General features: G+C 50.2%; 1 protein-coding gene across 2 annotated transcripts in view; it reads left to right on the top strand.

Moving 5' to 3' along the window:
* The window catches only part of Mvb12b (multivesicular body subunit 12B), a 155,253-nt gene that overhangs the window by 55,249 nt on the left and 72,344 nt on the right, over positions 1 to 27,660 (top strand). For both annotated transcript variants that reach the window (XM_038337840.1, XM_038337841.1), the window contains 3 exons: positions 2,633 to 2,762; positions 5,985 to 6,107; positions 24,912 to 25,006. In XM_038337840.1, coding sequence (XP_038193768.1) covers positions 2,633 to 2,762; positions 5,985 to 6,107; positions 24,912 to 25,006 — 348 coding nt within the window. The remainder of the gene's footprint in view (positions 1 to 2,632; positions 2,763 to 5,984; positions 6,108 to 24,911; positions 25,007 to 27,660) is intronic.

Below are 27,660 nucleotides of genomic sequence, written 5' to 3'. Positions count from 1 at the left end.
CCAAAAAGATGAGACTCCTGTAATTAATTTAAAATATAGCCTGTTGCAGTCCATACAGCACTTAAACACCGGAAGACTGTTTGCTTTAGTAAAGTGCTATGTACTCTCCCTGTGTTCATTAGCATGACTGAACACATTTCTATTGACTATGTATAATATGTTTACTTAAAATGAGGCCTGCTTACGCATGTGTAATGAATGAGTGGATCCGTCCTTGACTTAGCTGGCTGCAGATGGAGACTGGAGCCAGGCTGTGGCAAAGGCTAGCAGAGTATCGATTACCTCAGGGAAGGTCTGTAGTACATCTCCTTCAGGGCTTTAACTTGGTAGCTAATGGTGTTAGGTGCAGGGTTGCTGTGGCACCCGCTTCCTCCAGGATGCCGCCGTTTCTTTGAGAGTGTTTGCTCTGTGGGTTACAGACATTTCTACAGCTTTAAGATACGTGGTTGAGGATGTAGCCCTTCGCTTTTATTTCTGGGACAAAACTCACAGGATTTGGGCATTTCAGCCTGACCTTTTGTTTGCTTGTTTGTTTGCTTTTCGAGACAGGGTTTCTCTGTGTAGCCCTGACTATCCTGGAACTCTTTGTAGATCAGACTGGACTCAAACTCAGAGGTCTGCCTGCCCCTGCTTACTGAGTGCTGGCATTAAAGGTGTGTGCCACCAGCCACAACCGCCTGACTCAACCTGGCTTTTTAAAAAGACAGCCACATTTCCCCAAAACATAACAAAGACCAAACAATACTGCTGATTCTACCAGGCCTGCAGAACCTGTTCCCCTGCCTACCTGCAACAGGACCATGTCTAAATGGTCACAGATTCTGCAACTTGAGGGTCACTCCCAAGCCCAGATGTTAAATGCACACTGGGCTGGCTTGCCATCCCTCCTAGCTGTTCTTTATTGAGCACTTATGTGCCTAGAACTGACCAAGAAATTATGTTTCCACATGGCATCTACCCACATGCCTCCTGTGTGGGCCTCTACCAGGTCCCTTTTACAGATGACAAAACCGAGGCTCAGGGTTTAAGTGACTTCTGAGGTGCCAGTGCCAGTGCCAGCAATGGCAGGTCTGGGATTCCAACCCAGATCCTACTGATGGAGCCAGATGTGAGACTGAGGCAGGAGGATTACAAGTCTGAGACTGATCTACTAGGGTACATAATGAGACCCTGTCACAAACAAAACCCACTACAGGCAACTGGGTGCTGAGAGTGGAAAAAATAGTCTTCCCCAGAGAGGGCATCTCCAAATGGTGGGCCCCGAAATCGTACACAGAAAACATACAGACTATCAGGTTGTAGCTATATATTTAGGAATATATACAGCAACAAAGAATAATGTGAGGGGTCATGAATTTAAGAGAGAGGGGCTGTGTATGGGAGGACTAGAGGGAGGAAAGGGAAAGGGGGAAATGACGTAATTATATTTTAATTTAAAAAATGTTTTAAAAATTTTTTAAAAACCCACAAATCCAACTGGAAGACTCATGGACTGTTGGGAAAAGTTCAGAACCGCAGACTACCTCAGTGGGCAGCGCCGTCCATTTCTAGGGCCCCAGCGCACCGCGAGCAAGCTAGACAAATGACAGAAGCGGGCCACTGGCACTCACTCTGCTCACGGTCTGCCTTAGATGACAGATGGCTGGGGAAGAAGGGTTATGTTTTAGATGGACTTGAGCTCATCAGTGCAGGAGGAACGGCAGACTCTGGAGAACCCAGAACCAAGGTGTGGCTCTTAGCCACAAGCATCCTGAAAAACCACAGCCAGGGCCGTGCCTGGGAGTGTTGTGATCCAGGTCTTAGGCCGGCGCTGTGGGGCACAGTGGTCCTGGGAGCTCACACATGAACTGCCTTCCACAAAGGTTTGACCTGGACCAAAGCCAACCAGCTCTAATGTGCTACTGGACGGAGGCAAAACAACTGTTTTGTTTTGTTTTTTTCCTGCCTCTCTGTCACAGAGCACCAAGGAGCAGGGAGGGGTGGTTATGGAGTAAAAGGGACCCAAGGGACGCAAGGGACCTGTCGGCCCACTGCAGAGCATGGCCTCAGATGTGGAGCAAGGCAGGGCAGGGCAGAGCAGGGAAGGCATTGTGCCGTGATGAAGAAACTCGAATTCAGACTATAAGTTCAGGAGTTTCTTTGTTTTGGGTAGAAATGGCAGGGACATGACAGCCATGCCTTCCCGGGTGGGGCTGGGCAATATGACACAGTGTTGGGGGTTTGTTCCATATATCCAGACGGAAAAATTAGAGGTGTGTGCTGAGCAAGAGCAGGCAGCTCTGCCCTGCAGCTCACACCTTTTGGGGTGTACTTGAAGATTTCTGTAGTTGAAAGTGAAAAGAAGGGGAGCCTTGCCGTGGTGGGGGGCATCCACGGGCTGCGGCTGTGGGACCATGGCAGCTGTTCTGGGCGCTCCTTCCTGGCCAGCGTGTCTGGGGTCAGCCCTGCACACAAGGAAGGGTGACTGGTATACTCTGTTGTCATCGCCTGTCCTTAGGAGCCTCAAGGAAGGCAGGGTTGGAGCTTAGCCCTTCTTCCAGGTAACAAGGATGACCCATCCCTTCTGCTGCCCAAAGCAGAGAGGAGGTGGCATCTCTGTCAGACTCACACCTTTCTGTTGTCCTTTCCTTAGAGGAGGTGGCCTTCAGGAAGAAGAGGCTATGCATTAAGTTCATTCCCCGGGATTCAACTGAAGCTGCCATTTGTGACATTCGCATCATGGGCCGGACCAAGCAGGCACCTCCCCAGTACACATTTATTGGGTAAGTCTCAACAATATTTGCACACAGATCTCCCTCCCCTGAGAGTGCTGGGTCACTCCTGGGACCAAGACTGAGAAGTCTGTGTGGCTCACAAGGCTCAGCCATAATCCATGGCTCTCAGTGCTGGTGTTCATCACTGACTCTGACCTCAGTCTACCTCAGCTAACAGTGTAGTTCCACCCTAGGGCCTTCTGTTTCCTGTACAGTCCCCTTTCAGGCCCCTCTGCATGCTGCCGTCAGCACTGCTGTGGGCCTCACCTCCTCACACTGCTTATCAGCATGGCGCATTTTATGGCTAACATTTTCATGCCTTTAGATAGATCCTGTGTGTGGGAGAGAGTGACAAAGGTCCTGCCCTCACGGAGAGGCTGTTCTGAAGAGAGAGATGAGCAGTGAGCAAGGAGATAGACAAGGTTGTCTCAGACAGCGGTGGGGGGGGGGGGATGTAACCTGGGGTGAGCTGGGGCTGCTCCAGTACGACAGGAGGCCGGCTACTAAGCAAAGACCTCAGAGACAGGAGGACCAGCTGTGAAGGGAAGGCAGGTGATGAGCAGAGTGGGAGTGAGTGTGGCACGTCCTGGGGACAGGGGCACACCTGTGGGCACACAGGTCCTGGTCACCTGCAGCCTCGGAATGAGCAGGGCCTGGCTCCAAAGCTGCTCTGTAAACTCCAAGTGCAGGCAAATCCCAGCACTTCACTTTGGGCCCCCATGCGCCTGAGTGACAGTAAGTCCCACCCAGAGTGACTTAAACAAAAGGGAACATTTTTTGGCTGGCATTGCAGCCAGGCTTCGGCAGTAGTAGGAAGTAGGAACTCAGAGGATGAGAACACCTCGTTTCCTGCCCTCTCGGTCCTCGTTTCCTGACACCTGTTTCTCTGTGGAGACATGGCACTGCTGTTCTTTGGCCAGCTGCCCTTCAGGAGCAGGTCCAGAGATGAGCAAGCCCGCCTTCCTGTGGTTCCCTTTACAGGTCTAGAATTCAGTGTCCTTGGGCATGATTCATCTGCCCACCATCAGGTGCACTACCTGGGCACTGTCATCTGGGAAAGGTCACTCCCTCATTGAACCGCCTGAGCTGGAAGTAAGGACTGCTTCAGCAGAGCTTAAGGAAGAACAGTGAAGTAGGGTAGCTGTCAAATTGTGCAGGAGGTAAAAGGTTGGGTAGGCGGGGCTGGGGTGGGGCTGGATGAACTGAAGAAATTGGATGCTTATTGCACTCAAGGGGTTGAGGCTAGGTTCTTGTAGCTGAGGTTGCTTTAACCTCCTCCACTGTGGATTCATGTACTTCAAGATGGGTTTGGGCTGGGCATTAGTGGTAGAGCCCATGCTTAGGGTACGCAAAACTCAGCTCCATCCTTCACCAAAAATGAACAAATAAAGGAAAAGCTCCCATGCCTGCAAATCCTGCTTTGCATCCCGAGTTAAACTAAAAGTGCAAGAGGGTTACAGGGTTTGGAAGCAGTTATAGAACAATCACACATCACACACAGGTTCCAATTTACACACAGCACAGCCAACCACTGCACAAAGTGTACTGCACACATCACCCACATGCTCCCATTTACACACACAGCACACACACAGCCAACCACTGCAGTGTTAAAGTCTACTACACACATCACCCACAGGCTCCCATTTACACACACAGCACACACACAGCCAACCACTGCACTGTTAAAGTGTACTGCACACATCACCCACAGATTCCCATTTACACACACAACACACAGCCACTGCACTGTTAAAGTGTACTGCACACATCACCCACAGATTCCCATTTACACACACAGCACACACACACAACCACTGTACGGTTAAAGTGTACCTGCATCTGCTGTTTACATCTCTCATCACAACACTATTTTTTGATAATTTATTTAACTTTATTTTATGTGCATTGGTGTGAAGATATCAGATCCTCTGGAACTGGAGTTACAGACAGTTGTGAGCTGTCATGTGGGTGCTGGGAATTGAACCTAGGTCCTCTGGGAGAACAGCCGGTACTCTTAACCACTGAGCCATCTCTCCAGCCCCCTACGATACTATTTTTAAAAGATGCAATTTTAACTGTTTTAAACAATTCTGAAGAATGGATTTTTTTTTAAAAAAAAAAAAAAACAGTATTTATCTTGATACACAAAACTAGAATCTATCTTCCTGGTAAAATTTTTTAAATTGCTGAAATTCAATTTTTATTTCATCTTGGACGATAACATACTCTCCTGGAAGACATAGCATGATTTTAAGAAGAGAAGTGAATTAAGAATTCAGTACCAAAGTCACTTAATCTGAGTGCTGCATGACAAGGGCCTGAACTTGTGCTCCGAGATGCAGAAAGCTCAGACTGGGAAAGACACAGCCTCCACTGAATCAGGCAGGCTGCAGCAGGGGCAGCCTGAAGCCGGGTGGAGATGGATGGACTTGGTGGTACCGCAGCTGGGCTCGCTCTTTGGATAAGGCAAGGTCTGGTTTAGAATAGCCCCCAGGCTACACCCAAGACCCACAGGATAAATGTCTTTTATTTTTGGAAGAGATACTGCCCCTTGGCTTCTAGTCCCACAGACACCTTTTGGGGGCAGCAGAGAGGGCTTGCATAAGGCAGAAATCATTCTGTCTCATTGCCAAGGGTGGGCTTGCCTCATCGCTTCACAGGTGTGCAGCGTGGGGCACGGCCAGTGCTGCTGTCAAAACCACAGAATGTGTGCATCTACACTTAGTTGTACCTGTTTTGTGGGCTGTGAGCCTTCTGTTTGAGGATTTGAAGCCATCTTCCCAACTGACCTTGGAGTGAGGCCACACACGATGACCCCTGCTATGAGAGGCCAAATCCTGACATTTGGAAGTGTTGTGTGGATTTGAAGAAGAATCAGGCCTGTGTCTGCCAGGCCCTTTCCCAACTGCCTCACCCTAACCGCATAGAGTGCTAGAGACCAGTGGGATGGGAAAACAAAGAATGCAGTCATGCCAGCAAGTCAGGCAGGATGCTCAGGTGGGTAAAGACAGCCACATCACAAGCTTGTCCGATGGCTCAGCTGCAGTCATGCTAGGCTCTGGCTGTGGCACCCAAGGCATGAAGGGAGATGATGGGACCTGGCTTACATGGTGACAGTGGCCTCCCTGAGGTTTGAGATCACTCCTAATGAGGTAGCAGTTGGCTCTGTGGCTCAGGTCAGTGCTCCAAGCTCAGCAGTACCTTGAAGGCTTTTCTTTTCTCCTGCAGGGAACTGAACAGCATGGGTATCTGGTATCGCATGGGCAGAGTGCCAAGAAACCACGACTCATCTCAACCCACCACACCTTCACAGTCGTCAGCCGCTTCCACCCCAGCCCCAAACCTTCCCAGGTGAGGCTTTGTTGAGGGTCTCACACGTGCACCTCCATGGCCTTAGGTCCTGCCAAGCCATGCAGTTTAGAAGACACCCACTTAACATTTGCTGAAGATTTGCAGAAGACCTGACTTGGGCCTTAGGAAGTCCTGGTCAGAAACCTGACTGTTCCATGTGTGGAAAGGCCTCTCAATATTTTATATTGTGGGCACACTACAGGTTACCAACACAGCAGGAGGTGTGGCTCAAACGTGGTTGGCCAAACCAGGTGTCGTGTCTCTCACCTTTAATCCCAGCATTCAGGAGGAAGGGAGCAGAGGCAGACTGATTGTGAGTTCAAGGCCAGCCTGGTCTACATAGCAAGACCAGCCAAGGCTACATATTGAGACTCTATCTCAAAAACCAAACCAAATAAAACAAAAACACAGAAATTGTCTTGCCATTCGAGTGAACTTAGAGACACACTGGTTTGTGTGCCAGCCAAATGACCAGGGCCCTGCTTTCCAGAGGGCAGAATTCTCTCTCAGCTCTGCCAGCAACTCATTGGAAACCCAGCAGGACCAGTCAGCTGCCCATGATGTTTGTTTTTTCCTGGGGCTACAAACTAGATGCCTTTAGAAAGTGGCAAGTTTTGGGGAAAGTATATCTGTTGTCCTAATAATTCATTCTGCCAGCATTTCAGGTCACCACCTGTGCTCGTGAGGTCAACTTAGATTAGTTTCCGGTGCTCATGGTCAGCTCAGGTTTGGGTTAACTGCAGAGGACGCAAAGCCCTTGGGGCTCAATTGGCCTTGAATAAATAGAGCCAGTCCCTAATGATACATGTGGTCTGGAAGGGCCCAGAAATGGGCATTACCTCAGGCAGTTGCTAATTCCTGTTGCATGGAATGAAGCCACTCTAATTTGTTATCTATTACTGTGGGAAAAAAAACAAAACAAGACACTGACCAAAAGCAACCTGGAGAAGACTGCTTACTTGGCTTATGCGTTCCTGCCGCAGTCCATCATGGAGGGAAGACAGCGCAGAAACTGATGAATCAAGAAACTGCCCACACAGACTTGCACACAGGCCGATCTGATGGAGGCATTTTCTCAGTGGAGGTTCCTTCTTTCCTAATGATCCTAGCTTGTGTTGAGTTGACAAAAAATGTACTGTGCAGGGTCCCTGCTGTCCCAGAAGAAACAAGGCTTTCCTGTCACAAGAGAACCAGGTTACCTATGCCACAGCAGGCGGCTCTGGAAGCTGGTGGGGTTGCAGGGTGGCGTAACCCAACACAGTGCTTCCAAGGCTTATATGTTTTATGACCTTGGTGCACAGTTTATGGTTTACAATGGCTGCAAGGAAATTGGATCAGTTCTGTTTTACTTGCCAAATAAAACAAATGTCAAAATAGTCAATATAAAATGTATTCTAATTTGGCTGAGTTAAGTCAGCCAGCCTTCAGGAGGATCTCCTCGTGGATGCAAATGCTGCTGTGTTTCTCTCAGCTCTCCTCTGCCGGGGTGTTGATCTACAGGCAGTGTGCGTGCCTGCGTGAGCCTCTTAAGTCATCTGGGTTTGGTGTTTTATCTTTCATGAATTGACTTGGGGATTTTATTCTTTCCCTTTCCAGCATCTTTGTTTTGTTTTTTTAAAAGAATTGCTAGTTACTTCAATTTTCTATTGAAGACAGGAAGGGTTGGGCATGCTAATTTGTTCCTCGAGATGCTGGGTCTCTGTAAGGAGTGGCAGCTTTACAGTACTGAAGACTCAGTTCCCCGTAGGCTGCACCCCCGCCCCCGCCCCTGCGACCTTCAGTCACCCTGTCCAGCTCCAGGCTCCAGAGTTAAGTCAGACTAGTACCCCACACTTCCTTTCCTGTTCCTCCTCTCGAGCCTCTGGTCACAGGACAGTGCCTCCCTTGTGTCTTGCACCCCTCTGGGCTGCCTTGCTGAAGTCACACTGGGTGAGCAGTCCCCCATTGTCACTGCACATGCTTCTCTAACAGGGAGGACCCCGTGTGGCCACCCCTCCCGGTGACTCCCCATCCGTGAGCACCGCAGAGTTTTTCAATCACAAGAGCAATAAGTGCTTGTGGGAAATTGGCAAAATATAGAAAATAATGGAAAAACAAAACCTGTTTTCAGTGAGCAAATTCTCATAACCTTTTGGTACATTTCCTTTGAGCTCCTTCCCATGTGTACTGTTATGTAGGTGACATCATCGCATATATAGCACGGTCATGATTTTCCCATGGAGTGGTAAATCGTAAATATCAGGTACTTCCCTGGTCTTTGTGTGGGGACACCTGATCCAGGCACCAAAGCATAGCTGCCAGGAGCGTGGTGGGGGGGTGCCCTCTACTGGCCACCTAGAAGGTGGCAGGAAGCGTGCTGGGAGGGAGCCACAAGCCAGAGGGAGATGGAGTGGGTAGCAGACAAGCTGTCTCCCGAGCCTGGAAATCTCAAGCCAAGAACATGAGCTCTGCCAACACTGGGGTTTAATGCCTTCCCAGCAGCTTTTCGGAGAGCTGTCATTTCCAGCTTTACCTCAGACAAAAGGGGCATTTGCTGACCTTTTCACAGGTGACGGCAGTCACCTTCCTCATCATGGCAGCCACGTGGCTTGCTTTCTCTTTTGAGCCTGAGCCTTCCCACTGCTGCAGGGTGTTCTTGATGAGACTCGATCTAGAGCCTCTCCTTGCCTTCCTGAACAGAGCTCTCAGGGTAGCTAGCATTTTGGTTGGCACTGTCCAACTAATTGATCATAGAGTGCAGTGGAAATTATGTCAAAAGCAGCATAAAATGGCTTGGCAGAATTCACCCTCTGTACAGTGAGCCCTGGTTTCACCCACAGACTTCTGCTTAGGTCTCTAGGGCAGGCCGCTTTGTCCAGGACCTGGAGCCTTGCATCTCCCTCCAGGCAGTGAGCATCCCATCCACTCCCAGCAGTGTCACGCACATTATCCAGTAGGCGGAGCGAGCTGAGGGCTGAGGACCTGTCCTAGCTTCCCACCCCTTTTCTGGACTTTGTGGGAGGGGTGCTTCCTGTTCTGCTCAGGGCTACCACCTGGGGGCACAGATGCCAGTAGTGAACTCACCTTCAGACAAAGCACCCACGCCTCTCACACATGGGGTCTTAGGTTGACTGTGGGGAAGGTGAGTTCTGTGGCTGCCCGGACTAAGATTTGAGACGCTGCAGGGATCCGTGGTGGAGAGTGTGTTGCCCGGGTCTTGGTGGGCTACGCCCCATGGAATCAGAAGCTTGATAAAGATGTCAGAGTCATGCTTATCAAGCCCACAGATGTCACAGTCGCCAAGGAGAGCAGGTGTCCCAAAGATAGGGTCAGGCCTGTGTAACTGCACAGGCGCTGCACCCGTGGGGACAGGCAGTGGGTGCGAAGAAGGCCCTCCCAAAGGTCACATGGTCCACAGCACAGGCCAGAAGACCTGACCCAGAGGTAGGGTGTGTGTGTGTGTGTGTGTGTGTGTGTGTGTGTGTGTGAAGTAGTAACTAATCTACTGATGGATTTATACTTGAACAGATAATTGGGAAATGGTGGACACTGGAAAGGTGGGGCTCGATACAAGGAAGTGGGTCACAGCCCCACCCCCACCCTGCCTCCCTCTCTGTCTCTCTCTCTCTCTCTCTCTCTGCTTTCTGGACACCTTGAGGTGAGAAGCTCAGCTCAGTTACACACTTCCCTGCACCCCAGAGTAACAGAGCTGGCTGGCACTTGGCACTGAGAGCCAAGCCTTTCCTCTCAGCATTGATATCCAGGGTGCAGAAGGGAGGGGCCTCTCAGGCCTGCAGTGCCGCTTGAGGAGTCACACCTTAGCCAGGAAGTGCTCATCTCCCTCCTTCCTGCCTACGTTAATTCCCACTTGGTGTGATGAATACACTGGCAAGTGCAGCTTAGGGAGGAAGGATTTCTTTCAGCTGTTTTTCCAGGCTGCAGTCCATCATAGTGGGAAGCCAGAGCCCAGGAGCTCAGGCTTCTGAGAGCTAGGGATGCCCCATGCTTGTGCTCTGCTTGCTTTATTCACTGTCCTACAGTTCAAGATCCCTGCCTAGGGAATGGTGCCACCCACACTGGGCTGGGTGTCCAAACATCAGTTAACATACTCAAGATAATTCCTCATAAACACACCCACAGGCCAACCTGGTTTAGGCCGTTCTTCGCTGAGACTTCCTTACAGGTGTTTCTAGATTGTGCCAAGCTGGTAAAAACCAACCATAGTACTCCTCCCTTAGAAATCCAGGTTCAGCAGACACCTTGCCCGGGGAGGGGGCCCTGGAGGGGGAGCCTTTGTTAGGGGCATGTTGGGATGGCTCAGAGTAGGTGTTGGCCACTGAGGCCTGCTCCAGATTCCACAGGCACTGCCCCGTCCACTCAAGTGCTGGTGGCAGTGACAGAGGCTCCAGGGGGAGGAAAGCTGCCATGTCCTTGGGACGGGTGCAGACAGGCCTTGCAGAACACCGGGCATCGGTGGAGCTGACAGTATGCCTCAGCCCAGAACTGGTGTGTTTAAGCAAACGCTTACTGTGTGACACCCCCCCCCCCAGCATCCATCTGAAATAAGTGGCTAGGACCCCAGTGTGTTGGACATGCTAATACAGTTCATTTCAGTGTAGACCTTGAGTGGGGGATGCCTAGAAGCTGGAACACATGACACAGCGGCTGTGCTCTGCCCTACACACAGGCCTGGAGTATGAGTCCTTGTTTGTATACCGTGGTCCTGAGGAGAAACCCTAGCAGGCCTCCCTGTCCTTCATGGACACCCTCCTACTGCCCCACCAAAAGCCACAAAGTGTACCCCCCAACACACACACACACACACACACACACGTTTTCCAGCTGAGGATCACAGCATTGTCCCCTCAAGGTGCAGCTGCTAGGAGCCATTCCCAAGTGTCAGTCAGCCGAGCTTGCTTCTCTGTGGCCTGGTGCTTGCTGCTTAGGGGTGTTTGAGGATGTCCCAGTGATTTGTCAACTCCCAGAAAGTTGTCAGTCAGTTTCCAGAGTATGTTTCTCAGTGACAGACGTAATTGTACTTAACTCTTTGCATGGGTATTTTCGTTCTGTGACAGATACTCTGGGAAATGGGGCATTGTGATGGCAGAAGATCTGTCACATGCACTTAGTCTCCTCTCGGGGACACGGGGATTCAGTCACAACTTTTGCATGTCGGTGTCAGGTTTCGAGAGCATAGATCCTACTGACCTCAAACCTGGTTCCATCATTCGGGTCCAGGGCTGTCATCCGAAAGGTTAATGGCCCTTCCTGCAGGAGAGAGGAAATCATGCTACCTCCTCACTGCTGTCACATCCATTGTCACAGCCCATGAGCCCGCCCGATCCTGCCTCCCTGCTGGACCCAGGGCCCAGTTCTCTGCCTCATGAACTGTTCTGCTCCACTAGCAAAGTCAGTGCTCTGGGGCTGAAGCCTCAGCTGCTGGATGGAATCTTCACGTCTGTCCCGGCAGCCTCAAACCTTGTGACTGCCTCCTGTCAGTTTTCAATTACAGATTATCTTTGCACCGCAGATGTAACTGCCGCTTCCCCTGTTGAGGCAGGACTGGAGTGAGAGGCCCACACGCTCAGGCCAGGGAGGCAAGGCGGTGTCTTTTCTTCTCGTGGTTGTTGCATAGTAGAAGACGAGTACTGCAGGCCTGAGCCCGTGAGAGTACCAGGAAGTCCCCGGGGGCGGGGTGGGTGTGGGCAGAGCATTATCTCTGCCTTGAGCCATGGAGTGAGATGCTGTGCTTTGGTGTGAGCGTCTTCATTTCCAGAAGGGCCATGGTACCCTGCCTCCTGGTCAGGTTAGCAGACAAGGCTGAGAAACAGCTTCAAGGAATTGTTCATCCCTGCTAGTGGACATGCCATGACATGATCTGAGTTGTTCTTCCATAGTGAGCCACAGGGACTCGGAGGTGGGTGGGCACTCCATGCTGGTCCTGTCAAGAGAACTTGGGGTTCAACGCCACTACAGTTAGGTTTTCCTTCTTTCACATGAAACCCACCCAGGTTTTGTTTAATGAGATGGTTTTTAAGGTACAGACCACGGTGTGGAGTTTTTTCTTTTCCTCCAAGGTGCACAGACATTTGCTCTGAGGTTTGAATCCACTCCCTAGAGAGGGCCAGCAGCTGGCTGTTACAGAGAGCCCTGGAGGGGCCAGGCCTGGGCTCCAGAGCCGGGGCAGGGCTGAGGCTGCTGGGGAGCAGCCATGACTCATTCTGGCACCACTATGAGAGTGCTCTCCAGTGCTAGCTAGCCTCTTCCCTTCTGAAGAGTTAGGCTGGACACCCTCCTGGCCCACGGTCGCCCCAAAAGAGACTGGTCACACAGAAACAGCGGTGATGATGGTTCGATGACACTGTGAGTTGAAACCTTTCAGCCGTGCTATTTCTGTTGATACAGGGAGTGGACGGCATGAAATGTGGCTGCATATTGGTTAAGACCTCTGAGTCCCAGGTGCTCAGCGTGTGGGAAATATTTTCAGAAAGTATGTACTGACTGTATGCTATGAGCTGGTGTAGAGCTGGGAGTCAGTGTGCACTTCCACCTTCCTTTCACATGGGTTGTTATACAGCTGTCCAGTCATCTAGGTAGCAGAGCCCCACGTAGCAGTGCTGGGCTGCCCGGTCCTGCCTCAGGGACTTTATAAGCAATGAACACGTGTCCTAATAATAGCCCCATGGAGATCAAAGAAATTAGGGTACTTTTCTAGTGTCCCATAGCTGGTGTGTCAGAGCCCAGATCTCAACCCATAGGCCAGCTCCCTTCAGCTTGCAAGCTCCCCATGTGCCCACAGCCTGTAATCACACGGCTCCTAGTTGTTGAGAACTGGCCCTATTCCTGATACCCAGCTGTCTTAGACAGGCAGCTAGAGTGGGAAGTGGGCGGCAGGGACTTCCCAAGGATTATAAGGGTTAGACGTCGCCTCTCCAGCTCCCTGACTGAACATGATGTCAGTAGTCTGAACTTACACTGCACGGGTCCGGTGCAGTGCCCTTGAGCTGTAGCTGCTGGCCAGAGAATGCACAGTCCACACCCAGAGGTCCCATGGCATCATCCCCTCACATGGCTCCACCACCCTGCTTCGGCAGGGGTCCGGGCAGTATGGTTGATTCTGGATCCCTGAGAGTATTGTGAAAGCCACCTGCCCAGTGGCCTCTTCTGAAGCCAAACCCAGCTTAGCAGTGGTGTCAAGGTAATTCTGGAGGAGAAATTTCATTAGGATGCAGTTTGGTATTGTTCGGTATGAATGATGACTTTAGGCTGAGCAATACACTTTTAGATATTAATTTTTAATATGGCGTCTTGGGAAGTCAAGGCTTCTGTTTAATGAAGAATTGACTATTAGTCAATATGGCTCCTACCTCTGAGCCATGGCGGCTGTCAGCCCCTCACACCAGTTTTTAACAAGGTATCTGCCGCTTGCAAATTCGCTAGAGCTCTGTAGCCTGTGTGACATAGCAAGGGTCTTATTTCTCACAGTGGCAGTTGTGGGGCTTCTGCATGGAGGCCATCCTAGAAAGCTGGGTCATGGGTGCCACGTCCTCTCTGAGGCCCGCTCTCCAGTACAGTCAGCGCCCAGCTTTGGAGAAAGGCCTTTTTCAGAATTATGAAAACAGTTCTTCGTGTGTCGGGTCAGATTTGTCAGTTCACTTTGGGGTTGGTTTTGTGAACCTGGCCACTTAGAGGAGGATGTTTTACCTTTCATCAGAGTGGAAGCTGACATTCCGTATGTAGGTAGCTCTGTGGAACGTTTCACCTGGGTCTCTATGGAAATCTGAAACAGTACAAATGAGTATTCGCCAGCCCCTCCCTCCCCGCTAGACTGCTCTCTTTCAAGACAGGGTTTCAATGATTAATTTGGATATTTAATAAAATCCTTTGCCTTCAGTAACTTTCAGAAAACCTTCTGAGTTTATGTGGGTTGGATTTTTGCCCATGGGTTGGGTAAAATTCAATTCAAATATTCTTCATGAACAACATATGCTTTCTTTCTAGTTGAATGATATTAATAGTGATTATTAGAATACATACAGTTGTTATCATTTCAGCTACAAGTTTCTGTAGTAGGCATCATTTAAATGCTTAAGTACATGCCTGTAGTTGTGCATGTGTGTGCATGTGTGTGCATCTTTCCTAAGGTAAACAATCCAGTCCCTCTTTTTAGAGCAAAGACTGACCTGCAGAGAAGGAGGCTTGGGAGACAACACTAGAGCTCAGGGCCACAGGCACACATCCTGCTTGCCTGCAAGGAGCCTCAGGCCTCCTGGTTTTTCAGCCCTTTGCCTCAGTGTTTCCTGTAGCCAGCAGGTATGATCTAGCATCAGACCAAACACAGCTTTCCATTCCGTGGCTTATATCCCACCTCCTCCTTCGCCAGGGCTTTATTCTGCTAACCAAGATGTTTTCCACAGCTCTTAAGATGGAGTGGGCTGGAGGAGGAAACTGTTGCCTGGGGTTCTTGGTCAGGGTCTGGGGCTTTGAGCACTGCCTGGCCGCTCGCCTACTCTGGGTTCTCATGCATGCAGCTCGTTACAGGCTTGGCCGCCTGCTCCTGAAATCCAGCAAGGCGGCCATGTCAGCTGGAAAGAGATGAAAAGCCAACAGTGCCCATGTGTTCCTGGTCTTTAGAAGTTGGGTCAGCGAGGTTTAGAGACTCTTTAAATATTTCAGTTTATAGGATTAGACTTGATCATCTGGGATGGAAGGGTGCTGCCCCAGGCCCAGGCTTGGCTCTTTCTTCATTTCTTTCATATGAGAGGTAGGTGTTTGACATTGCATGGTTCGAGTGTAATAAAACTTAAGTGTAGTGAATAAATGCAGTGGATTGGAGAGCTGCGGCTGCTCTGAGAGTTTGCTCCCCTTTTTATATTTTGGAAGTAATCACGACTTGAAAAGCAGCAGGTTGGTACGAGGATTGTAAGCTGGCAGCAGAAAACGCCTGGCTTTGAGGGAATTGGTAGTCTTTGGCCATCCTCTAAGGAACGGTTTTCTGTGCCTGTTTGAATCTTCGCAGTGGTGTTGACAGTGCCCTGCAGTCCATTGACCAGCTGGGAGCTCTACCATGCATGTTCATGGTGGTGAGCAAAGCCACCATGTTCTGATACCAGGATACTTAAGAAGTCAGGGATTTCAGTGGCTCCCAGGTCTCCCCACAATACAGCAAGCACCTCAAGTTTTCCTCTAAAGATGAGCACAACACTAGGGTGCGCACCCCCGCCAGGATGTGCCTTCCATCAGCACATGAAGAGCTGGGGCACTCTGGTCACCACCTCTGGACAAAAGCCCAGTGCCCCACTTAGGGGACCCTGCCCCTCCCAAGTCAGTGGGAGCGCTGTGTGCTCGCTGTCATTTTCTGTCATGTTCCATGGAACACTATCGCTCTTCGTACCTCTTGGATCCTAAATTTCAGAAGTAATTTGTCACTTTCAAAGAGCGTGTCATTAATAATCATTATTTAGAACTGTCGAGTCTTCAGTGTGAGTGTGCATGAACTGTATGTGCGTGTGTCTGTGTGTCTGTCTGTCTGTCTGTCTGACTTAAACATCCAAAAAAATTGCTTGTAGCAAACAGTGCCTCCACGTTGGTAGATCCAGCCCTCCCCATCCCCAGCCCTACCCACAAGTGAGTTGTCCCCAGTCTGCCTTTAATCACATGAGGGTGGGTGGCCACAGAGACTGACCAAAGCCTGGCGTCCTGGAACTCATTAGTATTATTGGCAAAGACAGGATTATAAATTGAGAATTTTTTTTAACTGATTGGAAAAAAATCCTTTTTAACTATTTCATTTTATTGTCCTTACAAGAGAGGAGAAAGAGAAGAAAGACTTTCTCATCAAACATTTGAAACAGTAAACGAGGAACCCAAACTTCAACTCTCCCTGGGCATAGACCCTGCATAGTTGTTATAAATGCTTCAAAGGTGGCACCTGGTCACCCTGGGGCCAGGGGCCAGAGGAGCATCCCCAAACCTGCAGATGGGTGGTGGTTAAGAGACAGCATTGCTATTCACTGTATGCTAATGCACGTTGTTATTCTTAACATTAAAATTCCACTAAAGCACTAATAATTACTGTTAATACCGTCTAGTGGAAAGTTACAGTAAAGGAGCAGTAGTAGAAACAGTATTTAAGGGAGAGCTGCCGGCATGATAAGAATGCAAATAAGCGTTATTAGCCTAATGATTTTGCCGTCGCCATGGTTGTGCGGCAGCAGTGTTGTGAATATGTCATCCGGCACCCGTGAATTTGGAAAGTGTGTCAAAACACAACTTCAATTAGTTTGCTCTAATTATGGCTCTGGAGAGTTTGTGACTACATCACTCCTCATTAAAAGAGAGATTTTCTTATATGGATTAATGTAATATACAAAGGAAAGTTTCAGAGTTCCTGACGCCATTTGCTCCTCTCAGGAGCTTGCTCTGAGCAGGCCTGACGGATGCCGAGGCCTCCTGCTGTGGCTGCTACCGGACTCAGGAGATCTGGTGGGGGGGGCACTGGTGAGAGGGCTGCTCGTCCCCTGTCCTGCCGAAGTGGCCACTGCAGAGGGAGCTAGGAGGCCCTCCGGAAGCGGGGGATGGAGTCCTTTGAGTCAGTTAAGAGATGTTTGCTACTGTGGCCCTGCCCGTCTGCCATTGCTCCTTTGCATGAGCTCAGAAGAGGCTTTTAGCCTGAGTGGGGGCTGTGAGTGGAGGCGGCTTGGAGGGGAGACTGCTGACTCCAGGTTGTGTAATCACTGGGGTGGGAAATGATGAAGTGCCACCCCACATCTTCTCATGGGGGCCGAACATCCAGTTCAGTCCACTAAGTGCTTGCCAGGCAGATGTGAAGACCTGAGTTCAGTACCCAGAACCCACATGAAAAGCCAGGAGTGGTGGGTGACGTGAGCATGCTATCTAGAAACACGGATAAGCAGTCTGTGTCTTCCCACAGTGTCAGAATTTACTGACTACCCTTAAACTCGCAAGGCTGAACGGTTCTAATGACAGCAGTTCGTCATAAACCTGCCTTCCGTGGGAACTTGGCCAAGGCAAATGCAAGCTCTCTCCTTCCTATCTTAATTACTAATGTTAACCCCTGTCATACAACACACCATAAACCTGGATTGGTTTATAGAATTGAATACACGTCAGAGAGGTCAGGAGGTTTCAGAAGTGGGCTGAGAGTCCATATTGGTTAACTGATGGATCAGACCAGTGCTGGGGGAAGCTGCTGTCAGAACTGCTGAGTAACAAGTAACTTGACTTCTTAACCCTTTGGGCAAGTCTCAGCACTCCAAGCCTCTGTTTCTCCTTGGAGGTCTCGTGAGAATTCAGTGGGGAGTGTACGTAGGCCTCACAGCTGGTGCTCCACCAACACAGTGTCCTGCTCTTGAGGGCTTGTCATGGAAATGGGTCAGCACAATCCTGCTTCACAGCCTGGCATCTTTCTTTGGCTTCCTTCTATTGCAGTCTTAACTCCCCACTCTGGGAACCAGGGCAGGGCAGAGCAGGCATCCTCCTCCCACAGAGCCAGAGTGCTCTTGGGCAGGGAGCAGCTGGGAAGGGGTTAAGATAGTAATTGTGTAAGTCTTCCAGGCTTTCTCCCAGTTCTGCGATAATTTGATGAAGAACTTCACCCTAATTAAATATTCAAATTAGGAATAAGTGTCAATATGGCTTCCCATTGCCTGGAACGATGATTAATTGTATTCAAAACTCCAGTGGCCGCTGTAATCTGAGCCGAACCATTGTACCTGATTATTTCTGTGCTGCATTTGCCATGTTTTTGTTTTAAGATTTAAACCAGTAATTGATTTGCCATATGCTGTCGAGCTGCACACACTTAAAAGCCGCACAGTAGGAACTCGGGGGCTGTGATTTCCTTAGTCTTCCCATGACAGCTTTTGTTTTGGTTTTGGCTTATCCAATGCATTATGCTTGTGTGGGCCGTGGGGGGGCGGGTGGCCCATGAGGGAAGCTCACTGTATAGTCAGGTTGGTAGTTGGAGTCATATTGATCCAGGCAGATGGGCGGCTTGGGTGGAAGTGAGTGGATCTGCATTTGAGCTTTGCAGTTCCTCAGGAAGGTAGCAGGGCGCAGTGGAAGGAGCGTGGTTTCAATGAGAGCCCTGCCATTTTCTTTGACTTTATATGACTTTGGGCAAGTTCCTTAACCTCTGTGAGCCACTTTGTCCCCGTTGTAGAATACTGTGTACCTTACTGGGTTGTTGAGATGGTTGCGAAGCGTGTAGAACAGTGGTAATTGTCATGGTCTCGGGTGCTCGCAGGGACAAAGCCCCTAGCATTCTCCTTCCCCAGAAACCTTTCTCCATTTTCATTTCTCAGCACCTGTCTCCCACTTCTCCCTCTGTTCTCAGCATTGCCTGTTCTTGCCATGTGACATCTTTTGAGTTGTTATTTTGACACACGAATAGCTATTTTGTATCTTGAGCTTTTTCTGCCCTTCCTGGCTAAGGCCATGCAGGAGACTCTCAACAGATGTTGGCTGTTGCTCCTATCCCTCATCATTTTAAAACTAAAACCTGCAACCTTATACTTCTTTAGCCTTAGAATTTTAGAGCTTTTCGCTTTGCAGTAGATTTATGTATTTGTTTCAGTTTGTGGTCAGTAGATTCCCACTGGGAGAATATGCTTTGCTCTGGCTTCTTAAACTATCGTAACAGCTAGCACAGTGCTTACCTTATAGCAGGAGCCCAACTAAAGGTGAAGGGACAGGGATGGTGAGGCGGCCCAGTGAGTAAGGGCACTTGCCGCCAAGTTTGTCAGAAGAGAATTGACTCTCATAGGTTGACCTCTGACCCCCACATGCACACCATGGCACACACATAAATACAAAAATAACCAGTTGTGGCCCCTTGTTAGTGAAAGCAGCCTGGTGCACACCGATAACACCACCCTCTCCCTGGATGGGGCCCTGCTCACTAGGACGGTTAGGATTCAGTTTCTGTCTGAGCGTGGAGCGCTTTTGAGTTAAGCTTACGACACTCACTTGCCTTCACTGGTGTGGAAACGTGCCACATCAGACCATGGACGTGACAGCAGTGGCTTTTCCTGGACATGGCCTCTAGGAACGGCAAGAGAAGAAAGACCACAACTGAGAACATGGCGGGCGGGACGCGTAGCTGTTGAAGCGCTGCCTTTCTGTTTCCAAGGAGCTGGGTCCAAGAAGCTTTACTGAAACCCTTCAGAGCTCAGTCCGATGTGGTGCTCAGAGGACCCGGAAGCGGGAGCCAGGCTAAGAGGTCTGCATACTGGCCAGGTTCTTCCAGCTGAAAACGATCCATTTTAATTACCTTCAGGGTGTGCCAGTCCCAGAGCATATGGTCCTTAAGAAGCAAGGGTCCCCAGACTGTCAGCGAGTGTGGGCACTGGCCAGGGACCTCTTTCTGACACTGTTGACCAGCTTGTAGTGCGGATGCTCCAAAAGGTGCTGATTAAAATGCCAGCAGGTGCAGCGAAGGTCCCATCCCCGTGACTCCCACACCCCGCTCACACCAGGTGTTTTATCAGAGCCTTTTTCTTCATTAAGTGGCATTCATTAAGCACGTCCTCACACCTGGTGCTGAAGTGGTGCCTCACAGCCGACTTCTTCCCAGTGGTGTTTTGCGCGAATAAAGGGAATTTCATTTAGCCCTTTGCCAGCCCCCACCACCACTTTAACTCAATTACTATTGCTTTTGCACGATTCTTACACCGTCTTCAGCTCTCCTTTGTGCACTGCCATGGTCATGCCCCACTGTCCCACAGACGCATGATGTACGATGGAGAGACAGCCCTTTCACACTAGTGCTGTGCTGGGGGCTGCCCCTGTGCCACCTCTTAGAGTCCTGCCCACAGCTTCGAGAGGTTTTCCCTGGCTTTGCCCTTGTTTCATTAAAAAAAAAAACAAAAAAAACAAAACAAAAAAAAAAAACTAGCAATGACGAGCAGATGAGTGGCGTGGGTAGAGTCCACTCTCCCCTCGGGTTATTGCTGATGACATCACACGCGTGTCCAAGAGCTGGACATCCTTCAGGCCTGTTGACACTGAACCTACACACAGAAGTCGGTTGTCTCTCAGGGCTGGTTGTGACATGCTGTGTGGAGCTGCCTAACAGCTTTGTTACAGAACACATCCAGTTCATACGTCCCTTCTCCTTGTTCTGCCCCGGCAACGTTAGGAGGTCCTCACAGCAGCCCCAGCTCGCTGTCCGAAGACCTGGTTCTTGGCCGCTGAGATTCCACTCCACACATGGTCCTTCCCCACCGTCTCCCAGCCCTGACCCCCTAACCACTGTCTTATGTCTATGTAACTTTCTGTGGTGAGCTTACAGCGTTGTCTTCAGGTGTGCCTAATCTGGGGTCTGGGAGGGAGCCCCGCTCCTCGTGTGGGGGTCCCCTTCAGTAAGGGTTCGGAACGTGCCCCAAGGCGGAACTCATGTCTGTGCTTATTTTCTCCAGCCTTAGCATTTGTTGTCATTTTAAAAATGTTTGTTTTTATTATTTTGTGATTATATGTATGAATATTTGTGTGTGCGGTATGTACATATGAGTGCAGCTGCCTATGGAATCCAGAAGAGGGTGTGGGCCCTTGGAACTGGAGTTAGTGATGGTTATAAGCCATCTGATGTGGGTGCTTTGCAAGAACAAACTGTGCTCCTAACTGTTGAGCAAGCTGCCCAGCCCTCTGTTCATTTTTTAGCTGCATCATTTCAAAGTTCATTTATTGAATTTTTTTATAGTTTTTGCTGGTTTGGATTTTGTTTTCTTGTTTTGTTTTGTTTTGTTTTTTTACGAGACTGGCCTAGGATTGATTATATAACCCAGGCTGGCCTGGAGCTCATAGTGATCCTTCTGCCTCAGCCTCTTATATGCTAGGATTATAGGTATAAGCTACCACACATGGCTTTGTTTCTGCTTTTTTAATGGCCCTTTTAAGGAAAGTCATTTTATTTTCCAAATAGCTCAATATTGTAGAAAGTTGTGACCTTGTACCCCACCCAAAATCTCAGGAACCCCCAGGTCCCTAGAGCACATACAGGAGTCTGCAGCTTCGAAAGGTGGCAGAACAAAAGGCTATGCGTGTACGTATGGGGGACACAACATGAAAACAGTAGCCATCTCCACATGCAAGTTAGCCACTGCCTCCTAGTGCAGTCCTCAGCAGTCTGAAGAGGCAGCAGGGTCTGCTGCTGCCTGGCTGCGCCATCTCCATTCCTTTTGACCACTGGGTCCACAAGATTGATGGTTGCATTTAAAAAATTCACACAGACCTGGAATCAACACTAGAAAATACAGATTTAAATGAGCAAGAAAAAGGCAAACTCAAAGGAAATAAATTGTGCTGGCAACTACTGTCACATAATAAAATGTCATCTGTAACTAAAGGACTTTTGTTCAGGGCTGTCTGAGGCTCGGTGGCCATGTTAATTGAATAAGGTGCCTCACATTGACTTGGGGGCAAGAGTGAAATTTCCCTTCGCATCTCTTTAGCTGGAGTTGTTGGCAGCAGTATGATGCTCATCTGTTACAGAAACGCCAGCCCCTCTGCACTGAGGTGATTGCTCCAGAAGCAGCACCCAGCCCCCACCCTGCAGGTCTGACCTGTCTTCCCAGGGCAGGTCCTGAGAGCGGAAAGCCGGGCAGAGGCTGCCCTGATGCCTTCTGTCAGCTGATGTTGGAAAAATTGCTATCTGAATCAAGTAACAGTTGTTGATCACTGATGATTCCCCGAGACTCCCAAGGAGAGGGCAGCCTGCTTTCTAGGTTTCCTGGTCATTCAGGGGTGTCTCCACAGCCACTGTGTCTGCCCATAGACGGGGCACCTTTGGAGCCCACTCCTATAATCCTGCTGCTTCTGTTGCAAAGTGAGCACTAGCCACAGTCACCTCCTGGAATTTCTTGGTGGTGTTTGAAGCTTTGAAGCTCTTGGCCCAGCTGCTGAGGGCTGAGCAAACAGACTGGCCCCTTATGCAGTCCTGTCCCTGCCTTCTCTGCTGTAGTGCACTGCCGTGACCTCGTCTTGATTGGGAGTTCCTGGGGCTGGCAGGTTCCAGTTTCAAATGTGGAAACTAGATTGTCCCCCGTTTCATGAGTGCCAGCTTGGTCCATCTAGCAATCTGAGATTTGTACAAAGACCTTGAACTATTCCAGCACACACTTGTACCATAGCTTCATCTGCCCCCCAATTGTTTGATATCATTGGCTTTATAAGCAATGCCACAAGGAAAGTATTTATTGTTTGTGTAAAGTTATCCTTGAATCAGAGAGAGCTGCATTTTCCAAACCATTAACCAACCTAGACTGATGCTGAGAAGGAAGCAAGTAGAAAGCCTTGCTGGAACATTCCCAAAATTATCCCTAATTACAAGTCAAAAATCAGATTTGCTCATTCAGGAAGTCTGAGATAATTTACAGGATCTCCCCTGAAGGGTGCAAGTGTGAGACTGTACAGGGCTCTGTTTTCAGCACTGGGAGTACCGAGCAGAGAAAAGTGATGGAGATCAAATTCTGGCCCACAGAGGGAGGACTGTGCAGTAAGCAAGGTGGGGACATCATTAGAAAAGAACTCATAGGAGGGAGCATCTCTCCAAGGGTGGCCAAGGCAGGTATCTGTGAGGCAGCCTGGCTGGAGAAGCCAGCGTCTGGGAGGCTGCAGAAGAGTATTCCTGGCAGACAGAAATAGCAAGTGCAAAGGCCTGAGCAGGTCTGAAAGCCAAAGGGATAGGACACAAAAAGCTGAAGCTGGGATTGGTGAACGGGAGTGTGGGAGGCCAGGCTGAGCTGGCAGGACCTCACAGCCAGCAAGAGGCAGTCCAAAGCAGAGCAAAGTCCCAGTGAAGCCTCATAAGTAAGGACTTTAGGATGGTGGCAACTAAGGAAGGAAGGGTTTATTTGGGCTCACCACCAGAGGGTGCAGCCTGTCGTAGTGGTGAAGGCGTGGGCGGCTGAGGCAGCTGGCCACTGTGTCCACAGTCAGAAAGCACAGATGAGCACCGCCACTTGGCTTGGACCCCAGCCCATGGCACAGTGCCACACATAGTTGGGGTAGGCCTTCCCACCCCAAAGTAATCTGGAAACTTGCTTTCTGGCATGCTGAGAGACTTGTTTCCATGGAGATTCTAAATCCTATCATGTTGACAAGGTTAAACCTTGCACCAAGGTAAAGGGTTCACTCATACTACGTGTGAGTGACAGCTACTCTGCTTGCAGCACCTCTGTCTGCCTGGAGATGACATCCTTCGGAGCCACCCCCTCCAAGGTTCTGGCACTGGGATAGAATCCCACATCCCATAAACTCTGGAGGGCAGTGCCCTTTGCTCTCCATCTGTGTGCAGTGTACTGTCGCTCGTTGGGGTTGCTGGGCAACTGTGTGCCGGGGATCTTGAGTCTAACTTCAGAAACATGGCCAGGACACTGCCATCCTGCCTGAGCGACCTTTCTATCCTGATAGTTGCTGTTCCCTCCAGAAGATGTGAGCATCTACTGTCTCTCATCCCCAAATTTCTTACTGGTTTTGCTGTGGAGGGGCCTGTTCCTCCTCAATAAGTCATTATCTATGGAGAGTAAACGTTGGATGTAAGGCTGGCACCCTGTGTCTGACTCCAGGAACCGGAACTGGAACTTTAGACTCAGCTCCTCTCACCTGAGCACTGAGGATCTCTCCTCAACCCCGAGTCCCTGCTTCCGTCCTGAGAGAAGAGTGGGCACAAAATATGTAGAAACTTGATTTCTGTTTAACGCTTGTCTGCTGAGCAGCTCCTTTCTCAATACTTGGGCCTGTCTCTGTGCTCTCTTAGTTCCACGTTTCCAGACCCCCCATGTCACCCCATGTATATAAACAGAAACCTTCCTTTCTCCTCTTGTGAGCTCCTGGCTGCTGCGGCTGCTGCGGCTGCTGCCTTCTTCCTTCACCCGCTTCACTCCATGACAGAGAAGCATGGGACACACAAGTCCGTTTGGGAAACGCCATGCAGAGAAGTACAATGACTGAGCCAGCAGCAGTTGGTACCACAGAAGGATCTAGAGGATTAAGTTCAACACTTGATTGGGTCGACAAGTGTTCAATAATTTACTTACTCAGTGACAGAAAGTGTCCTAGAAAATTGTGCAAAGTTGAGGTCTGGTCCTGCTCTTGAGCACACCTCAGTCCTGAGAGAGAACGTTCCAGCAGGTGGGTGAGGCCCCACAGGGAGAGCAGGAATTCTGACGTCATGGTCCTGCCAGCAATACCAGGGTATAGCCCAAGCTTAGGCGACTGAACAATACCTAGGCAGCCCCTAGCATCCATCCCTCCAGGAAGTTAGTGGTGCTGTGTTCCCCACGCCTGCTGGGCCCTGTCCTGTACCACAATGGTTCTCCTTGACAACCATGAGCATGTTGAGAGGGGTCTTGACATAGGCTCTCTTCTACTCTCTGCACACAGGCTCATAACCAGCTTTGTGGACTTATAGAAGGTGCTTTCCTGAGCACCTACTGGGTCCTCTGGCCCGGGTGGGACACAGTGGCTCAAACCAGGGCGCCATGCTCACTGCCAGAGATTGTTAGTCTCCTCGGTTGACCTGATAGTAAAATCCCCACTGACTGTGGTGGGTGTGGAAGCCACTGTTCTGAGCCTGGGTGTTTTGGTCATGCTGAGGCCTGGGCCTCACTGCCAGTCTCTGTGGAATACCCTAAAGGAGGAAGGAAATGGCTGCTGGTTCCTTGAGAGGCCCGGGGCTGAGGGAGAAGATGGAGGTCTCCAGAAAGACCTGCCCTGGCCACTGCACGCTGCTGCTCACCTATGGATGGCATTGTGTGCTTTCTGAGTCTCCTCGTAACCTCCTTTCTCCCCTGTCTCTCTTAGGCACATCTCACTAACACTACCAGCTACCTTCCGGGGCAGAAACAACACCAGTACCGACTATGAGTACCAGCTCTCCAATCTGTACGCCATCTCAGGTATGCGGGCCACTGTGACGGGCCAGTGCAGAACTGTGCGTGTGGCCGCCTTCTCCATGCTGCCACTTCTCACCTCCCCCTGCACACCAGCCTGCCCTTTTCCTGGCCTTCTCTTCCTTCTGTGTTGGGACTTAGAGAAAGGCCAGATGCACGTCTGGAAGCTAGTGATGGACAATGTGTGGGTTTCTTGGGCTGAGGGAAGGCTGAGGGGTACTCAGCCCAAGCCGCACCCCACCCCCCACAGCAGTGTTGAGCTGCCGTGTTCCTGCCTGTCCACGCCTCACGTTCTCACAGCTAGCAAGCATCCAGAGGGGCACAGCCTCTTCCCCTCACTCGCCCAGAGTCTGGAGTTTCTGAACTCGACCTGGAAATGGATTGTGTTTCTGTGGCGGGAACTTCACCAGCCCCGGTTTTCCTGTCACCTTCACTGGAGTGGGGAGGGGGGCAGCCTCACTGCAGAACCGAGATTCATGAGGTGCGAGGCCATACAGGTGACTTGCTAAGAGCCCAGGAAACCCACAAATGCCTCCCATCGCTGGGGCCCCAGACAGGGGTGTTTGTCTGTCAGGCGAATGTGGTAAATCGTTGCCACTTACTAGCACACATCCTTAATGCTGAGTGACATTTTGAACACGGGAACATGACATTCATTCATGTCCCATAATGAATCGGTTATTTAAAAGGTAATCTCCCTCTCTCTCTCCCTCTCCCTCTCTTTTTTTCTAAAAACTGCAACTTCGGGTTACTAAACAGATGAACTCCAACGGTGGCGTAATTCTTGTCAGCGCTCGTTTCTGTCGTTATGATCACTCCCTAATAGGTTTGGAAGTGAAAGCAAAGGCAGGTTGTTCCATTTCTAGGCGACACTCCTGCTGGGAGGGGGGAGCCCCAAGTCAAGGCTCTGGCTGCATTCCAGGAGCCGGGTGGGAGGGTGAGTGTGTGTCTAAGAAAAGTGTCTCTGGGGAGCATTGCTTCTGCCCATGGCTATTTCAGCAGCAGCATCAGGGAACTTAACAAGTGTGGAGAGATGGCCTGCTTGGTAGAAAAGCTGACTATTTCCCATATGCTTGGCGGCAGAGTGGTTCGTAACAGGACTGTGACACCCAGGTCCACTCCCTCAGACCCTGCAGGGACAGCGCCCTCATGCACTGACTGCTCTTCTTCAGCAGCGTGCGAATCTTAGGGTTTGCACTGGGCTGCACCCGCCATGCCTGTGTCCTCCGATGGCTTTCCCAGCTGTTGATGCTTCCTCAGCAAATGGCCCACAGGGCACATGCTCTGGTCTGGTAGGAATGTTACTCTGCCTCTGGACCGCTGCTTCCTCAGTGCAGCTTTGATGAGGTACTGACTGGGCTCATTTCAGCTGCTGGTTTCGCAATAGCAAGGTAACAGCCTCGAGACACACAGGACGTTGCTCAGAAAATTCCTGTCCCATTAGGCAAATAACAATCTGTGGGATTTTATCTTCAGAGGTAGTTGAGGCTTCAGCCCAGGCCACAGACAGTTCAAGTCTCCCTAGCAGCTGTAGGCACCAAATCTCTCTGCCAGAAGCAGGCTCTCACAGTGCCACTAGAAGGCACTCCTGTAGGCCCTGGAGACAGGCTCACCATGGTAACTGGTCTGGGGAGATCATCCACTCCCTTCCATCCTCCCATACTGACTACTTGTTTGACCACCCTGTCACCCCCAACATAAACACTATCTGGTACCAAGTGGCACACAGCTCAGTTTGGCGTAAGGGTTTCCAGAGGTTAATCCAGAAACAGTTCCGGTGATATGTGCCCCAGCCAGCCTAGCCTGGTGCCGACTCGGCCACAATGGGGGTTCTGCAGATCATACCATGAATCATCCCGCTCTCCTCCCAGCCATCAGCGCAGGTCACTTCACTCTTCCAGTTTGCTCAGCCTTTGATGCAAACTTCCGACATGCTCTCTGTGGTCCTGGAGCTATCGATAACCATTTTTCTGACTTATGGCCCTGTCCTGAGATAAGGAGATATCAAAACAATGGAACTAGAAATGTAAAAGGCAGCCCTGTTGGATAGTGCTGGGAATTGACTCTCCAGTGTTTGTTCACTGATATCTAGTGGTGTGGATCCCTGTTCCCTGAGTCAGGGCAGTCTCCTGCTCAGATGCCTACATAGAGAGCCTTAGCTCAGAGCTTCTCTAGCAGCAGCGGCAGGGACCATCCAGGGTGCTCCCAGGCAGGGCGGGAGGTACTGAGCCAGCATCTGTTTTGCTGAGAAACACAGTCACATGATCTGCCAGCTGAATGTTTCCAGGGCCTCTGCCCACTGACTTCAACCAGTTTGTTCCCTGCCTGTGAGCCCCCCATTCACAGACATCCAGGGGTTTCTGGTTTTCAGCACTCATCAGCTTAGTCCAGAGGATTGTTTCTTGCTTGTGGAAAAGACTGAGAAACTCATTGGCTCAGTGCTAGAATTCTAAAATATTTATATCCCTTGTGCTGCCATATTGAAGCCTCCCCCCCAAAAGAAAGCTGTGAAGTGGTCCTTTGAGCCTCATCCTTCCTATTATGGGACTGTCTTCTAGAAAATTCTTAGAGCTGCAGTCCGACTTATGAGAAGAAGAGAGAGTCCCCACTAGGGGGAGGACTGTCCCTGTTAAGATGCTCCTGTGAAGCGGGCAGAGAAG

This window comes from Arvicola amphibius, chromosome 7, assembly GCF_903992535.2.
Source record: "Arvicola amphibius chromosome 7, mArvAmp1.2, whole genome shotgun sequence".
NCBI classification, from domain to species: domain Eukaryota; kingdom Metazoa; phylum Chordata; class Mammalia; order Rodentia; family Cricetidae; genus Arvicola; species Arvicola amphibius.
Note: the sequence above shows the minus strand (reverse complement) of the source record. Positions and strands in the feature narration are given on the sequence as shown.